The following is a 17,350-nucleotide window of genomic DNA, read 5'->3' on the forward strand; positions in this document are numbered from 1 at the left end:
CACTTCAAAATAAGCCAATTGTTTCAAAGACTTAGGGAATCTTAACCACGCATAAATACACTCATGATTTTAGATGCAGTTTCCCCATTGTAGGAACTCACTCCAAAGTTAGCTTATCCTTATTTTATACTAAGTGCATGCAAAAAGTAGTGAAGAAGTTCATAAACAACAATTTCACATTAGAAATTGAGCAGTATGAGTGCTGTGACTGCCTTCTCTTATCCTTGGACCACCGGCGCCTCACACAGCATCTGGCCCAAAGCATGTCTTCAGGATTTGTTTGATACATGATGAAAAAGGGAAAAGGCTGTCATAAAGTTCCTCACAGAATTGAAATATAATCCTCAGAAACCAGTTTGGTTTTAAAGTACAGTCAGGAAAATGTTTTCCCCTGAGACAGCCAAATGTTTACTAGCACTTGCATCTCACATGAGCTGCAATAACCTGTTTGGCAATGAGGAAAAAAAGGAAAGGAACGAATGTGCCAGGCACAGTGCCTGAGACTGGATGAGATTTTTTTAAATGCACAAGACAAGGTTCCTTCCCTCCAGTAGCTTCCAGGCCACTTGGAGAGAGGCAACTGTCCAAATATTTAATATCTGATTTCTTGGCTGCTCTTATGGACAAGGCACTGTGTCCTTCTTAGGTGTAAAATGGTGAGCAAAAACAGACCTCTCTCTCACTTCACATCTGAGGGTTGGGAAACACACATTAATCAATCAATCACATGCACAATAATAATAGCAGTGTCACTTATGTAGTGGTTAGTGCATGCCAGGCATATTTTTTGTACTCTACATAAACTAACACAATAACACTCTATGAAGGGGCCTCTTCTTTTTATGGATACAGAAATCTCCGCATAGAGAAGTTAAGACACTTGCCCAAGATCATACACCTAGTCCAGAGAGTCTGGATCCAGGATTCATTTTTTAACCACCCATTCTACTGCCTCCATGCTGTGTGCTAGATGGCATAAGCATATTCACAAATATAAGGTCCATGAAGGGAAGACTGATGGCGCTGTAAGAACATATGACAAAGGCATCCCATCTTGTCTCAAGTTATCTGAAGGCTGAGTGGTGTTAACTACGCAAAGAGGGGAAGCAGGAGGGGGCACTGACACAAAACTGGTAACGACAGAAGGGTGAGCATGGAAACACCTGGATATAGTTCATTGGTGGTGGTGGGAAGCAATCTTGGACGGCATCACGGAGGAGGCAGATCTAGAGGAGGAAGACCTGGAAAAATCCATGGAGTGGGTAGAGAGGAGAGGAAGAGGAAACACCATGAATTCAGAATGAACCTAATGAATTTTGGACATAGGGAGACAATGGTGTATTAGAATTGTTTCAGTTGTGAGCAGCAGACACTCAATTTGAACTACCAAAGAAAACAAGGACTTTACCACCTTGAGGTGCTGAAGAGTCCAGGATACAGATCTGGCAGCCACAGGATAAATGATGTCGTTAGGATCTCTTTTACATTTCTCAGCTTTATTTTTCTTCATTCTCAGGAAGTGGAAAGCTGGCAGCTCTAGATTTTATCATATCAGCTCAGCAAACTCGGGAAGGGGAGCACTTCTTTCCCCAAAGACCCAGGGCCAACTCTCATTGGCTCAGTTTATATTACATCCTCCTAGCTGAACCAATCATTGTGGCTGGGCCATGAGGTGCTCTCATTGGCCACGCCTGGATCATGTGCCTTCATCTGTTTAGTGCTAGCCTATGTTCCGTCTCTCCATTTGCCCACTTTTCCCAGTTTTAACGCTATACCTTTATACCAGCTGGCCCCTATATGTGGAACACTTTTCCTCAAAGTTCTCTCATTAGCTTGTCAACATTTTCATCATTTTACCTCTTACCACCTCCAAGTAATGTTTCCTCCCTGAACAAGGCTGAGGTTACAATTATTCTTCTTCAACTGATGCCTTTTCCAATTTAGATCTGTGAACACCAACCTTGTAGTAGTGTAAAAATGTATTTAATTATTCATGAGTCTGACAAGATCTGCTGTGTTCAATTGATTTGCTGTGTTTGTAATTCACTGCCTGAGTTTCAATCTGGATGTTTGTCTATATTGAACACTTCAGTTTTAGGCTGTAGGCTGTTAAAAGGCATGCAAAGGATGCCTTGCTACCGTAGCACTCAGTAATCGAGTGATGTTCAATTTTCATTATGTCAATGGCATTTTCAATCCTGTGGACTTTGCCATCCATTATGCCAATGTTGGCAGAAATACTGAACTCTATTATGGTATAAAATTTCCATGTCATTTAAGGTTTTGGATTAATGCCTTCGTAGTGGAATATCTGTGAAACTGAGTCCCAAGGCCTGAGTTTTAGCCTTGAGGTTGCTCCTGAACTTGTTTTATGACTTTCCTCAAGTATTTAAGCCTTTCCAGGTATCAGTTACCCAACTGGCCATAGGTTGGGTGTTTTGCTGCCTTCTCCTCTCTTTAAGGTGCTCAGCCAGGTTAGCACACCAACTTCAGTTGTAACATTTGGGGAACATGATTGAGGTAGGATACTTGATACCCTAAGCCTTATTTTACTGATCTACAAAAGGCGATTATAATAGCATCTATTACCTGATGATTATGTTGGTGCCTATAGATTATGAATGTAAAGGGCATCATGACTGACAATGGTAAAAAATCAAAGCGAGCTATCATCATCCTCAGGATCTGTTTGGAAATAAGATGTAGGCAGAATGACTTAACACAAGCAGGAATTTATTCCTTAAATCCATTAAATATACAGAGCCAAGATGACCCCAAGGAAACTTTAGTCGCTGTTGTCTTATTTCCATCCCAGGTCCTAGGGATGTTAGCAATCGATGGTTCTCAAATCTTACGATGCCTAACACTAAATAGATAATGGAGGACAGGAAGCGTGCTATTTTCCCAGTATGTTCCTCTTGGTTAGATATAAGCTATCTTCAATTATATTAACTGCTCCTCTAATTCGATTTGTCATTAAGTATACTGGTTTAAGAATTACCCCACGTTGCGCTTGTACAACTTCTCTGTTGAAAGCACTGAATTGCAACCTTGTATGAGAATTGTTTCACACCTTCGGAAATGGGCTCCTCCACTTCACAGGAACATATCTGCTAAATGGTGTGGATTCGCGCTTTGAGTCAAAACCCACGACCTTTTATGCAGGAAATATGTATAAGCCGATACAATGACCCTTCTCAAAACCTAAAGAGGTTGGGTGTCCCCAAGAGAGGTAGGTATTTCTAGAAGACGCGGAAAAGTTTGGTTTTCGTTCTTTCTAGATTCAAATCGCTTATTGGACCGTCCCTAGTCCTTGTCCAGAACCGAGACTTTCCCTTTGTACCTGCTAATGTCACAAACTGCCCGAGCGCGCCGTGGCTGGCCTCCCCTCAGAGCCAGATTCCTGTCCCCTCCCGGCGCCCTCGATCAGGCAGCCGGCCCGCGGCTGGCTAGGGCTCTGGACATTCCCGTGTCCTGACCCCATTTACTTCTTGGGTCCCTGCGGGTGCCATTTGGCTGGAGCCCCGGGGAGAAACGAAAAGTTGGATGTAGTCACCCCTACCCCTTGCCTCCTCCACTCGCCCAAACATAAAAACCCGGGGCTGCTGGGGGCCGCGCGGCAGGAAAGAAGAACAAATGAAGACCGAAAGCGGCCCCCTATCCCCGGCGACGTGCCTCGCTTCCCCGGCCCGAGGGCAGCCCCTTCCGCCGGCCGACACCCCAGGCGGGCGCGGTCCCTGCTTCCCGGGCGGTGCCGCGGGCCGGAGGAGGCCGCCGACGCGTCGGGGTCCGCGCGGGGGACCTGCGGCAGCCGCGCGAGCGAGGGCCTGGCCGCGCATTCCAACCCGTTCAGAGTGAAGCAGGACATCAGAAGAGAAAAAGAAAAAGGCCGAGCCGGGGTGGCCGGGGGCGCGGGCGGGCGGAGGAGGGAGGAGGAGCCGCGTGGACCCGGGCCGGGGCTGGGGCCGGGGCCGGGTCGGGGCCGGGCGCGCGGCGGGAGCGCTCGGGGCGCGGGCTGCACGCGGCGCTCGGGCCGCCCCTCCTCCCGGCGCCGCCGGCCGCGGCCCAGGCTCCCTCGCTCCGCCACTCCCCGCCCCTCCGCTCTCCCTCCCGCCTCCCGCCTTCCCCGCCCTCCCCTCCTCCTCTCCTCCCTCCCGGCCTCCCTCTCCCAGCCAAACTGAAAGCCGGACCCCAGGCCGCCTCCCCGCCGCCGCCGCCGCCGCCGCCGCCGCGCCCGGCCTCCCCGCGAGCGCTCCACCATGGCCGGTCCTGTTTTCACCTTATAAAGATGGCGGTGCGGGATCGCTGTAACCTTTAGACTAATGACTGTCCGAAACATCGCCTCCATCTGTAATATGGTGAGTGGCCGCCGCCGCCGCCGCCGCCTCGGGGGTCGCGCCCCAGGCGCGGCGAGGCGAAGAAAGGGAAACCCGAGCCGCACGCCCGCCCGGCGGCCGGTGGGGGTGGGGGCGGCGGGGGCGGCGCGGCGCCGCCAGAAGTTCCCGGCCACCGGGCTGGGCGGGCCGGTCGCGGCCCCGAGCCCCCCGCCCCCTTCTCGGCCCCGGGACCGGGGACCCCGCTTGCCGGTCCCCGGGCCGAGCCGCTGCGCCTCCGCCCTCGGGTTGCGGTGGAAGCGTCTTGCGGGGGAGGCAGAACCCGGACGTCCCGGGGGACCGGGTTGGAGGAGAAGCTGGTGGGAGGGGGGGCACCCATCCTGTCCTTGCCACAGATAAAGCCCTGCCAGACTCCCTGACCGCCCTCATCTCATTTTTGAGTTAACTCCTTAAACTGTATTTAAGATTCACTTTGCAGAGGCAATAGGTGTATCTGGTGAGATCTGAAATGTGATAGAGCTGTAAAAAAGTGCAAAATTGTGGTTAGGGAAGTGAACTTCTACCTGGTTTAGGAAAGCACGACATTTGCTTTGGATGCCTCAGTTTTCCCATCTGTGAAAGGGGGACAAGGTTATAAGGTAGTAACAATTAGAGGCCCTAAGGGTGGGGCCGGCTGGGGGCGTGGAGGAGGTCTCCAGGATTATCCTGCCTGATCCACCGTAGACCCAAGCGCGGACTGGTGGGCGTGGACACAGCAAGGGGACCTTGCTGGGCTCCGATTTGGACTGGGTCCATGACGTGGTGATCACTTTAACTTGGGTTTCTCCCATTGCTTTCCCTTCGTTTTCATTTTCTGCAGGAACAGCCTCCAGCCCTTGAGTCCCCAGGGTGCATCCTGCTGGTACCTCTACTTGTCAGAGCCTTGGAGAGCACAGCTCGCCCCCTGGAGTAAGGCATTGCCTTCCTGTGCAGGATGAGAGAGTGTGTGCTTTGCCTTGGCTCTCCAGGGTTCCCCCGCCTCCCATCAAGTCTCCCCTCCCCCCGGCTGAATGGAACACATGCTCTTTTAATGACAGTTTGGGGGAACCTCCCTTGAAGCTAATAATACAGGCCACTAAAGGGAATCTGAGGAGGCTTGATTGAGAAGCCTGGGAGTAAGGTGATCTGGCTGCCCTTCCCCCATCACCAAGCTTTATAAATCTTCTGTCCCACATTCTGTTGCAAGATTAACACATGGGAAAGGAGCATTAAGGAGCCATGTGTTAGCTCAGGGGTGGAATCAGAACCCACTGGTGCTGGCTTCAGTTTTCAGCACCGTTGGACACGGCTACCGCTGTGGTCGGCAGAGCAGATGCTGGGCCTTCCCAGAGTGATAGCTGCAAAGGTATTGGTGCAGGACCAGATGTGGTGAGTGGTGAGTGGCACGTTTCCATTTCCTCTCTGCCTTCCTTCTCCACACAGAGACAGGTCTCCTGCTCCTTCCTGTCGAGTGGCATTAACGTTGCTTGGTGTAGTGAAAAGATGATGCCTTTCTTCTCCGTCTCTCTGTCTGCTAAGACCAGCTCCTGAGGGGAACTCTGAAACCAGAGCATCTCCAATACTCTCTTTTGTGCCTGCTGGGGTGGCCTCGGGCTTACAGGGCAGTGAAGCTCTTGGTGGTGTTCCTGTCCTGCTTGTGTGTGGCGACACCTCTCTGTATTGAAGCAGGCTGGAAACTTGAGAGCTAGCATGTCCCAAGATGAAGTCAGTCCCTTTTTTTTTTTTTTTTTTTGGCCCTCAGTGCAGTTGGGGCTTCTTGGCACACCTGAGTAGAATGTCACAACCTGTTTCCAGTAAAACTTGGCCAGGGAGGCAAGCTGTAGGGAGGACGTGAGAGGAGCGGGCTAGCACTGTGTCTGGAAAGTTGGCGCCTCTTATGGAGTCCCTAAAAAGGCACCAAATTTAGGGTCATCACCCAGGTGAGGTGAGGAACCAATAATTCATAACTAGGGGGGTCTTACGTTTCTGTATGGACACTGTGCCTGGAGTAAGTGATATGAAGAGCTTGGGCTCTAAAGTCAGACTTCCTGGGTTCAGTGACCTGCTTCTAACATATACTAGCTTTTTGTCCTTGAACAAGTTGCTCTCTCTGCTACTTTCCTTATCTATAAGAAGGGGATGATAATGGTTCCTACCTCATGGGACTCTTGTATTAAATGAGTTACTGAGCCTAGTATGTAGCAAGTACTCACTGAGTGTCAGTTGTTATCAACATCATCTTTCTCATTATTATGTCATCTTCAATGGTTTAAAGGACAATGGGTTTGATGTCTTCTTGTACCTGATGGAAGCAGCCACTAAGATAACCCACATGTTCATTTATGCAAACCAAGCTGACTGCAGTATAGGCAGGCTGGGATGGGAATCCTTAACTCCGCCCCTTATAAAAGGCTGCTCAGGTCATCCTGGCCCCTCCCAGTCTTGCTTCCCACAGAGGAGGCTCTGTGATGAGGAGACTGCTGTCTTTTCACTTGATCAAACATACATTTTCATTGGACCTCTCTTTAGATTCTTCACTTGATGATGAATTGTTTCCAGGTAGGTTTTCTATGGGTCTCTCCTCACTGTTTCTTTCATTTCTCTCTGGGGCTCTTACTGATCCTTCCCACTCCCAACTCCATTTGGTCCCAGCTGGTCTGAGTCATAGTAAGAATGAGTGGCAGTTTTTTTTTTTTTTTTTAAACAGGTCATTTGGCATATTTTAAACAGGCTGATGTGTGTCCAGAAAGAGTGTTAAAAGATATCATCCTTCTAGGTAAGACTTGTACAAACCAAGACCTAGCATTGAGAAGTGGATTTGTTTCATCCAGCCGACAAGAAAGGACCCAGCAGAGCAGGAAAAACCTTGTCGCAAATCCTTTGTGTGATTGAAAAATAAACACCTTCTCTTTTCCCCACACTTCTTGTGCCAGTTTTAGATACAGGGGTTGTGGAAAATATTCACATCCCTCCACTTGTCCCCTACCCCCCTGAAGTTTTATAGTCCACTCGCAGTTTAATGCGAGTTCCCATTTGTTTTAATTTCACTTCGTGTGAATTCCTGCCATAGTGATTCTTGATCAACCTGCTTAGGGCTTGTCAGCTTAGCCACACAGCATGTCTGGTTCAGAGATAGTAAAGCTTGTTTGGCTGGTGTGTTGTAATTTTTAAAATGTACTAGCTGCTACCAAGCATAAGGAAATGTTCCTTGTTGATAATCCTCTGATTTTTGTCCAGACCAATGGATTTAACTTCCTACATATTTTTATGGCCCTACAAATGGAAGGTTTTTTGGGGGTAGATTTTCTGTTTGAAGAGCCTGAGGAATTTTCTAAAGAGGAAGCATTTGTTAGGAGAAACCAAATGTGCCCTCTAGAAATGTGACTTGTACTGATGCAAACTGGCCTAAATCATCAAATCTTAATTTCACATGTTAATAGCGCTGTAAGATGTGCCATGGAAGAAATGCTGTGTGTCAAATAGATTACATTTTGTTCCTGAAAGTGGCCATCTGTTGAGGACCTTTATATTAGTGTTGGCACATATTATGTGCAGGTACTTAATTGAATGAGGTGAGCCCCTGTCCCCAAGGAGCTCAGTGGTTTCTTATCTTGTGGGTAAAACATTGGTAAAGATGAAACAATTTCAATACAGTGTGGTATCCGCAGGGATAAAGGTTGAACAAAATCTCAGAAGCGTTTCAGTGGACTGATGAACACAGCAGGATGTTTCTGTAATATAATTTGCATTTGACTCAAGTTTGACTATTTTTTTTATTTTATATGAGGACATGATTACAGTCAGCGTAACTTAGAACTGGAATCTGTGCCATTGAGTGTCTCTCCAGCTAAACCTGAGTCTAATGGTGCCTCTGGACAAATTGTTGTATTTCTTGGGACCTTAGTTGTTTTCCTCAGCTTGTAAAACTGATATATATATTTTTGGTTGTCAAAAACTTCTTAGTGAGTAGTAGTTTCTGGAGTCTTTACTTGAGTGGCTAACTACTTTGTTTAAAACTGTGTGTTGAATTTACCAGATATTACCATTTCAGCATTCATTGAACCACCCCAGGATATTATTGGACACCACTATGAGTGTCAGATTTGAATTCTTGTAAATAGATGAAGTCACCTTGATATGAAGGGGAAGTAAAATTAGTAAACATTTGTAACAAAGCTAGAGGATTTTTATAGAGATCACTTTATGTTGCTAAGTCAGTTACTTATTTGAGGCAAGTGTTTTGAGAATAGTTGAAAAAAATTTTTTAAGTTATTTAAAAATATGTAAATCTCAAAATTTGGAAGAGATAACTTGCTTCTTCCTCTATTACTGTTACTCCTTCCCGTTGTCAAAGATAATTGGACATCGTAAGTTGAGTTTAATATATCAGCTCGGAGAGGTTAAGGTCATGTGTGAGCGTCTCCACTGATACTTGTCAGATTTAGAAATTGCAGCCTGAGGTGGCATGGGTTAATGTTTAAAGAAAAATTCTGTTCTTCTGGCCTCTCAGATCTAATATGGAGGTTTGTGTTGGGTTAGGACCTAACAATTAGGTCTACAGATTCTTCTTTGTTTTTCTTGGAATCCTAAGGGAAAACAAAGCTGAATGACAATATTTAGTTAGAATTAATGTGATACCATTTTCTGGATATCAACTATGTGTGTTCCAGTTCACCCAAACAATAAAACCTGTTTATTTATTTTTCATTAATGTGGAATTTTGGTGTGTTTGGGTTGTAACTGAAAGTAATTTTCAGTTTTGATTCTCTTGAGCAATTAAGAGAAAATTGTCTAGTTCACGTCTTCCCCCTCCCCCTGCCCCCTGCCCCAGTCTGTCTAGTTAGTTTGAATGAGTTGAGGTTTTATGATGGTATTTAATTCTGTGGTATCATCAGAAAGGTATCTCTTGGTGGTTTTATCTCTGGCCTACCCGCGGAGCCAGCCCAAAGCAAATCGATTGGGAGAGATGTAAAAAAATAGTGTCGTTTAGTCTAGTTAACTTTTCTGGCCTAAATATTTTAATGTAACTTCTTACAATAAACCTTCAGTTGTGGTGGAACCAAATGCTAGTCTAAGGGTTTGAAAGGCCTTGCTGATCTTTTAAGAGAATAGGCCACCCCAAAATGAACCAGCAAAAACGTTTCTTGAGGCAAATAAATTCTGTGTCAGCAACCAGCCCCGGCACTAAAGGCTTTTTGGAATATTTCTGTTCTGGAATTGTGGCTTCGAATTTTGGGGACGTCGTAAGTCCTCTCCATGGAATTTTACCACAATTCTGAGCATGATTATTTGCCATGGATAGTTTGAAGAGTGAGAGGGGAACCCTGTTGGTTCTCTAAGCTTTCCATTTGTAGGTTCAACCTTCCTCCTGCCCATCAAGTTCCTTTTTTTAAAAAAAAATATTTAGGGCTTCCCTGGTGGCGCAGTGGTTGAGAATCTGCCTGCTAATGCAGGGGACACGGGTTCGAGCCCTGGTCTGGGAAGATCCCACATGCCGCAGAGCAACTGGGCCCGTGAGCCACAACTACTGAGCCTGCGCCCTGCAACGGGAGGGGCCGCGATAGTGAAAGGCCCGCGCACCGCGATGAGGAGTGGCCCCCGCTTGCCACAACTAGAGAAAGCCCTCGCACAGAAACGAAGACCCAACACAGCCATAAATAAATTAATTAATTAAATAAATAAAGTAGCTATTAATTAAAAAAAAAATTTATTTATTTGGCTGCGCCTGGTCTTGGTTGCGGCATGCGGGATCTAGTTCCCTGATCAGGGATTGAAGCCGGGCCCCCTGCGTTGGGAGTGTGGAGTCTCAGCCACCGGACCACCAGGGAAGTCCCCATCAAGTTCTGATTCCACTGTCAGAACCCCCCAAATGCTTTCAAGTAGCTCAGACTTGGGACCCTTTTTCTAGGTGGTGATAAATTTCAGGCATACAGAAAAATATGGAGACTGATAAGAGTGAACACCCAGTATCTTCCATCCTGTGAAGAAATAAAATACTACAAATACAAGTGAACCTTTCCCCATCTCATTCCCTTCCCACCAGACAATGACCACTATTCTGAATTTGGTGTTTATCACATGTTTTTATACCTTTACTAGATATGTAGGTATTCATAAACCAGATTTGAGTATTGCTTCCTCATGTTTGTAATGCTGAACAGTTCCTTCTCAGTTTGCTTTTGTTTAAATAATTTTGAGGTTTATCTATGCAAACACATGTAATTCTAGGTTATTTTAACTGCTGTATAATATTCCATCACATGAATGTGCTACAATATATTTATTCATTTTATTGTTGGATTTAGAATTTTGTGTGTGTGCCGTGACAGTTTTAAACATGTCTCCCTGTGCATCTGTTTAGAGTTTCTCTGTGGTGCACACCTAGAAGGGAAATGGCTGGGTCAAAGGAAATGGGCATCTTTGACTCTAATATATTGCCTTATTTCCCTCCAATTTGCATTCCAGCCAGCAGGTTTGGGAGTTTCAGTTGCTCCACATGCTTGCAGACACTCAATATTGTTAGATTTAATGTTTTGCCGGTCTGATGGGTGTGAAATGATATCTTTGTGGTTTAAAATTTGCAATTTCTTGTTTTCTAGTGAGGCTGAACATCTTTTCATGTGTTTATTGTGCTGGGTTGTTTTTTTTTTTTCTTTCTTTTATTATTAATTTTTTTTAACATCTTTATTGGAGTATAATTGCTTTACAATGGTGTGTTAGTTTCTGCTTTCTAACAAAGTGAATCAGCTATACATATACCTGTATCCCCATATCCCCTCCCTCTTGCGTCTCCCTCCCACCCTCCCTATCCCACCCCTCTAGGTGGTCACAAAGCACCGAGCTGATCTCCCTGTGTTATGCGGCTGCTTCCCACTAGCTATCTGTTTTACATTTGGTAGTGTATATATGTCAATGCCACTCTCTCCCTTCATCCCTGCTGGGTGGTTTTTATTTTTTAATTTTATTTAAAAAAACCTTTTTATTGAGATATAGTTGATTTACAATGTTGTGTCAGTTTCAGGTGTGCAGCAAAATGATTCAGTTATACACACATATATATATTGTTTTTTAGATTCTTTTCCATTATAGGTTGTTACAAGATATTGAGTAGAGTTCCCTGTGCTACACAGTAGGTCCTTCTTGGTGATCTATTTTATATACAGTAGTGTGTATATGTTAATCCCAAACTCCTCATTTATCCCCCCCTCCACCACCCTTTGTGCTGTTTTTTTTTTTTTTCTCTCTTTCTTCTTTTCTTTTTTCTTTTTCAGCTGCACCGCACGGCTTGTGGGATCTTAGTTCCCTGACCAGGGATTGAACCCGGGCTCCTGGCGGTGGGAACGCCGAGTCCTAACCAGTGGACCTCGAGAGACGTCCCTGTGCTGGGTTGTTTTATTATTATTATTTTTTTAATTTTATTTATTTATTTATTTATTATTGGCTGTGTTGGGTCTTTGTTGCTGCACGCGGGCTTTCTCTAGTTGCCGAGAGTGGGGACTACTCTTCGTTGCGGTGCACGGGCTTCTCATTGCGGTGGTTTCTCTTGTTGTGGAGCACGGGCTCTAGGTGTGCAGGCTTCAGTAGTTGTGGTGCTCGGGCTCAGTAGTTGTGGCACACGGGCTTAGTTGCTCCACAGCATGTGGGATCTTCCTGGACCAGGGCTCAAACCCCTGCATTGGCAGGCGGATTCTTAACCACTGCGCCACCAGGGAAGCCCTGGGTTGTTTTAAATCCAGGGGCTCCAGAGCAGTTTTCCAGGGCTTGAAAGTCAGAATTGCGGTGTTGGTTTCGTCTGCACGTAGGGAAAAGGAAAATGAAGGGGAGCATCAGGGAGACCAAAGAAAAAGTCAAGCAAGATAAGGATGGAATGGAAGATAGAGGCTGAGGACATGATAACAGGGTGGGGGAAACGTAGCAAAAGGATTATAGACTAGAATGGAGAAGATAGTCTTGAGTGTTGAGAGGAAATTTGGGATCTTTTACTGTGCTAGCCAGGCCTCAGTTCAAGTTACATCGTCCATGCCTTGTTTAATCGAATTTGGCTTTGGTGAAAATCGTGTCTGGGGCCTCTGCCGGTGAGAATAGCAGCAAGGCTGGACCTGTGGAGCTTTGTTTACCCAGTTGCTTTTTGAAGTTCTTTTAGAAAGGCAACGTGAAGTTATGTTCTTCTTCCTGAAATACATTTCTTTGTCCTTCAGGTTAGATACACTGTGCAGGAAACCAGTTTTTATCAGGATCTGCTTGAATGTACTTGTGGAATTATGATCTCAAGTATTTAGAAAACATTCCCTGTGCTTTATTTTAATTTTCAGAGTATGATGAATGTCACCTTATTGAACGCAGACACGTATGGTTTTAAAAATATGAGTAACATTAACTTAAAAAATATACTTGAGTGGTTCTTCGGTGTACGAAAGAATTGTGCCCACAGGTGCATTCTTTTATTAAAAATTCAGCCTCTGGGTTTCTGCCCTCAGAGATTTTGATTAAGTAGGTCTAAGGCAGGAAACCTGGAATCTGCATTTTAATAAATATTCCCTCCTCTTCTCACTCCCTCTTCCTTCTGTTGCAGGTGAGCTAAGGATCACAGTTTGAGAAATGTTGCTTTCCTTGGGTAATAACCTTGGCCTCCTAAAAAAAATATATAGCTTATAGAAATTATCTGCCATGTGAAAGGTTTTTTTAAATCTATATAAAATTATTTAAGGTAGTAATTTAACTTCAAGAGCTATAGATCATTGCCATTCTGTAGATGTATTTCCTGATATTAAATAGTAGAGTTTTATTGCTTTATGTTCCTATAACAGGGATTCCCAACCCTGGCTATATATCACACCCCCTGTGAAGCTTTTGAAAGAAATTTTAAAGAAGTTAAATCACAAAACATTAGCACCCAAAAAAGTATGGAAAAAAAGAATGTAATTTAATATATGTTATATACCCAAATGCCAACCTTCAGATTTAACAGACTTATACTTTAATCGTATTTGGTTAAGATCATTTTTTAGATATGCTACTTTAAAAACACCGCTAACCACCCCTATCTCTTTCCTATCCCCTTCTCCTAGAACTGACGATTTTCCTGAAGATGGTATGTGTTTACCATGCAGGTCTTTATACTTCTATTTATGAATCCATAAGCAGTATATCAGTGTGTGTAAAACTGTATAGCCTTTGTGACTATCTTTTTTCACTCAACAATTATATTCGAGAATATGTTGACACATGTACATCTATTTATTTTCTATTTATTCATTCTAAGGGCTCTTTAACAGTATTTTTTGACTTCACCATGGTTTACTTATTCATTCCCTTATTTAGGGACAGTTGGATAGTTTCCAGAATATTCTGTCTGGAAACAGTGCTGCAGTGAATGTTCTTGTTCCTGTCTTCTTTGCACACATGCCTCCATTTCTCCAGGATATAGTCCTGGAAGTGGAAATGCTGCTCTTAGGATACGCTCACCCGCAGCTTCCCTAGATATTGTCAAATCGTTCTCCAAGGTAGTTGCATGAATTGGAGCTTGTCTGATAGGCAGCACCTAGGGCTTCAGTCTCAGTTTCTGACTGTATGGAGGTGTAGGTAGGTCTGGAGTGGGTTTTAGGCACTTGCATTTTTTCCTTCAGTGCCACCCTTGATTCTGATCAGCACCCAAGGTTGAAAAAACCACTGTGTTACACTGGCAACCCCACGAGGGCAGGAGCTATGTTTATCTTATTCACTGGGAATTTCCCAGCATTCAGCACAGTGTGGTAGATTCACAGTAAATAATTATTGGATAAATGAATGAAGAGATGCAGCATGGGAGAATGGAAGGATTGCCTTGCAGTAAAGCAGTGCTCCTCAAATTGTCTTTTTTTTTTTTTTCCCCCTGTCATGCCGTGCAGCATGTGGGATCTTAGTTCCCTGGCCAGGGATCAAACCCGTGCCCCCTGCAGTGGAAGCATGGAGTCATAACTATTGGACCGCCAGGGAAATCCCTTCTCAAATTGTCTTGTCTGCAGGAGTTACCTGGGGGTCTTGTTAAAATGCAGATTCTGATTCAGTAGGTCAGGAGTGGGGCTCAGATTTTGCTTTTCTAGCATCCTCTCTCATGACCAGATGCTCCTGGTTTGGGGAGCACACTTAAGACCCTAGGGAGAGGGACTTCCCTGGTGGCACAGTGGTTAAGAATCCGCCTGCCAATGCAGGGGACACGGGTTCGAGCCCTGGTCCGGGAAGATCTCACATGCCACGGAGCAACTGAGCCTGTGCACCACAACTACTGAGCCTGCGCTCTAGAGCCCGCGAGCCACAACTACTGAAGCCCGCGCGCCTAGAGCCCGTGCTCTGCAACAAAGACAAGCCACCCCAATGAGAAGCCCGCGCACCACAACGAAGAGTAGCCCCTCCTCGCCCCAACTAGAGAAAGCCTGTGTTCAGCAACGAGGACCCAATGCAGCCAAAAATAAATAAATAAATAAATTAATAAAAAAAAAAAAAGACCCTAGGGAGAAAAGGAAAACAATTTCTTTTTTCCATACAGCTCTAAAGTGGAGCACTTTGGGGTTTAAAATCCTGCTTGGTAAATCTCAAGGCCTGTTTCCCCATCTCTTTCCAACACAAAATAGCGTGATGAAATACCCTCCTCACAGCTTTTTTTTTTGGAGAATCAAAGGATATCTTGCCTGCGGAAGCGTTTTGTGAGCTGTGATGCCCTCACGCGTATTACTTTTTCATAATTCTCTTTTAGCGAATGAACATTTTCCTTCAGTTTGTTCAAAGCACAGAGCTGTTGGTATTGCAGGAGCCCATGGGATCCTTTCATTTCGACCTGCCATCTACATTTAGTGGGCATTTTGGGAAACATAGGATTGGGGAAGGAGGTTGGGCAAGAGCAGAGGCAAAATTCATCAGATGGTGCCGTTCTGACTGCGGGTGCTGGGGAAGTGGGGGTCCCTTCTCACTGTTTCTTGAGTGTGAAGGGCTAGAAAGAGGTCATTATCTCTCCCAGTCAGCTCTCCAATTTCTTCCGCAGGTCAGACACTTAAAGTGAGAGGGGGCACGCTCAAACTAATTATTCGATACTAATTGATCTATAGGTGTAATCAGAGCTCTTCAGGGCAAACTAGGCCTGTGGTCAACCCAAGGTTAAGCCACCACAGGACACTGTCGTTTAGATACAAGTTTTCAGGATGCTTTGCTAACTGGGGTCCTGCCTCATCCATCTGAGAGAGGCCGGGTGGTGTGGAGAGTGGAGGGCGGATGAAAATAAAATAAATACAAATAAAGTGACATTTAGAACTCTTGTGTATTGTGTGCTGGGGTTTTCCCAAGCTTCTCTTCCTCTAGAGAAAAGCCACGGACTGGATCCACTCCCTTAGACCAGTGATTCTCAAGTGTCAGTTTGTTGCCCTTCACGTTTTCATTGTTATCTCAGAACCACCTGAACTTATTTATTTAGTAGCTGTCCTTAAATCTGTTCAGCTTCTTTTAATTTGGCCTCATTCTGTGCTATGACATCTGGGAAGGAACGGGTTTGATGCGCTGGTTATGTGCTTTTTTAATACATATCAAAAGCGTAGCTGCTAAAGTTAAAAATGTTCATATTCGTGCCACCTAAGATTGTCTCCCCTCCCTTGGGCATTCACGCTCTGTAGTTCCGGAGACGTCGGCTCAGATAAGAGGTTCTTTATGGTGGTTCACCTAACTGGCTCTTGGAGGAGCCCTGTTAAACTGGTTTGCGGACGGCAGGCTGGCGAGCTTCCTCCCGAGGCAGGTCAGCGTGTGGATGGGATCTGGCTGGTCGGGCGTGAGAGCTCACCATCATCCACCCTGTCGGAGACTCTGCTTCTCATCCGTGGCATGTGGGTGATGAGAGAACTTCCCTCCCTGGGGCATTGTGGGGCGTAAGTGGCATCATTTGTGTCTAGCGCTTAGCCCGGTGCCTGGCCATTTTATTGCAGTTTTCTTGTAGAGCCCCCTCCTTCCCACGAGCAAAGGAGTCCAGAGGCTGTAGTGGAAAGAGCCCTGATCTCGGGATCCGAGGTCCCGGGTTCCAATCCTGATCCTGCCACTTTGTCGCTTTTGTGGCATCGGGCAGGTGAGTTAGGTCTCTGGGTCTGTATGAGAGCCATTCCTCCTGGTGAGCAGTGCCGAGAAGATGAACTTAGCATGTTGTAAGCTCACTGTGGCTTCCAATCTGAGACAGGCCCGGGGAGGGGAAGTGCGTGGAGCAGACAAAAGGAGGAAGGAGCTGTGATTTCCGACTGACGTGCTGTTGGAAGACGCAGGACTGAGGGTGTGTGGCAAAGCTTCTGTAATCATCAGTCAGGATACTGTGTTTTTCCTTTCCTGGTAACGAGGGCACATCATGTAGTAAACGGTTTTCAGTCATCCGATAAGCATAAACATACCCTCTTGTGTTATCTGGTGTACAATTAGGTATTCCTAACAAAAACACGTGAGGCGGCTAAGCTCAGTTTCTTCCTTTTTAAAAAGAATTTTTAAAGAAAGTTTTTGAAAATGTGAATATGAGTTACATGGTAGAAATTTTAGATTGTACAAAAGGATGTATGTTGCAGTTATACCCAACATCCAATTCTTGTCTCTGGCATCCAGCAGTATTTGCTGTTTCTTCCACTTCTATTCAGAGGTATCTTATGCATACCCAAGCAAGAATGTTTATATTTCTCTCCTAGTTTTTTTTTTTTTTTTTTTAATTTTATTTATTTATTTTTGGCTGTGTTGGGTCTTCATTTCTGTGCGAGGGCTTTCTCTAGTTGCGGCAAGCGGGGGCCACTCTTCATCGTGGTGCGCGGGCCTTTCACTGTCACGACCTCTCTTGTTGCGGGGCACAGGCTCCAGACGCGCAGGCTCAGTAGTTGCGGCTCACGGGCCTAGTTGCTCCGCGGCATGTGGGATCTTCCCAGACCAGGGCTCGAACCCGTGTCCCCTGCATTGGCAGGCAGACTCTCAACCACTGCGCCACCAGGGAAGCCCTCTCCTAGTTTTTAAAA

At 45.6% G+C, this 17,350-nt stretch overlaps 1 protein-coding gene across 2 annotated transcripts in view; it reads left to right on the forward strand.

Annotated features, from left to right (window-relative positions):
- The first annotated feature begins 4,177 nt into the window (after window positions 1-4,177).
- USP46 (ubiquitin specific peptidase 46) overlaps window positions 4,178-17,350 on the forward strand; it is a 62,824-nt gene continuing 49,651 nt past the window's right edge. Inside the window, exons 1-2 of one of the 2 annotated variants that reach the window (XM_036852940.1) lie at window positions 12,936-12,966; window positions 13,421-13,443. In XM_036852940.1, the coding sequence (XP_036708835.1) occupies window positions 12,951-12,966; window positions 13,421-13,443 (39 nt within the window). In that variant the 5' untranslated portion in view covers window positions 12,936-12,950. Of the gene's footprint in view, window positions 4,359-12,935; window positions 12,967-13,420; window positions 13,444-17,350 lie in introns of those variants that run through there. The other variant, XM_036852941.1, reaches the window with a different exon arrangement.

This window comes from Balaenoptera musculus, chromosome 5, assembly GCF_009873245.2.
Source record: "Balaenoptera musculus isolate JJ_BM4_2016_0621 chromosome 5, mBalMus1.pri.v3, whole genome shotgun sequence".
Classification (NCBI taxonomy): domain Eukaryota; kingdom Metazoa; phylum Chordata; class Mammalia; order Artiodactyla; family Balaenopteridae; genus Balaenoptera; species Balaenoptera musculus.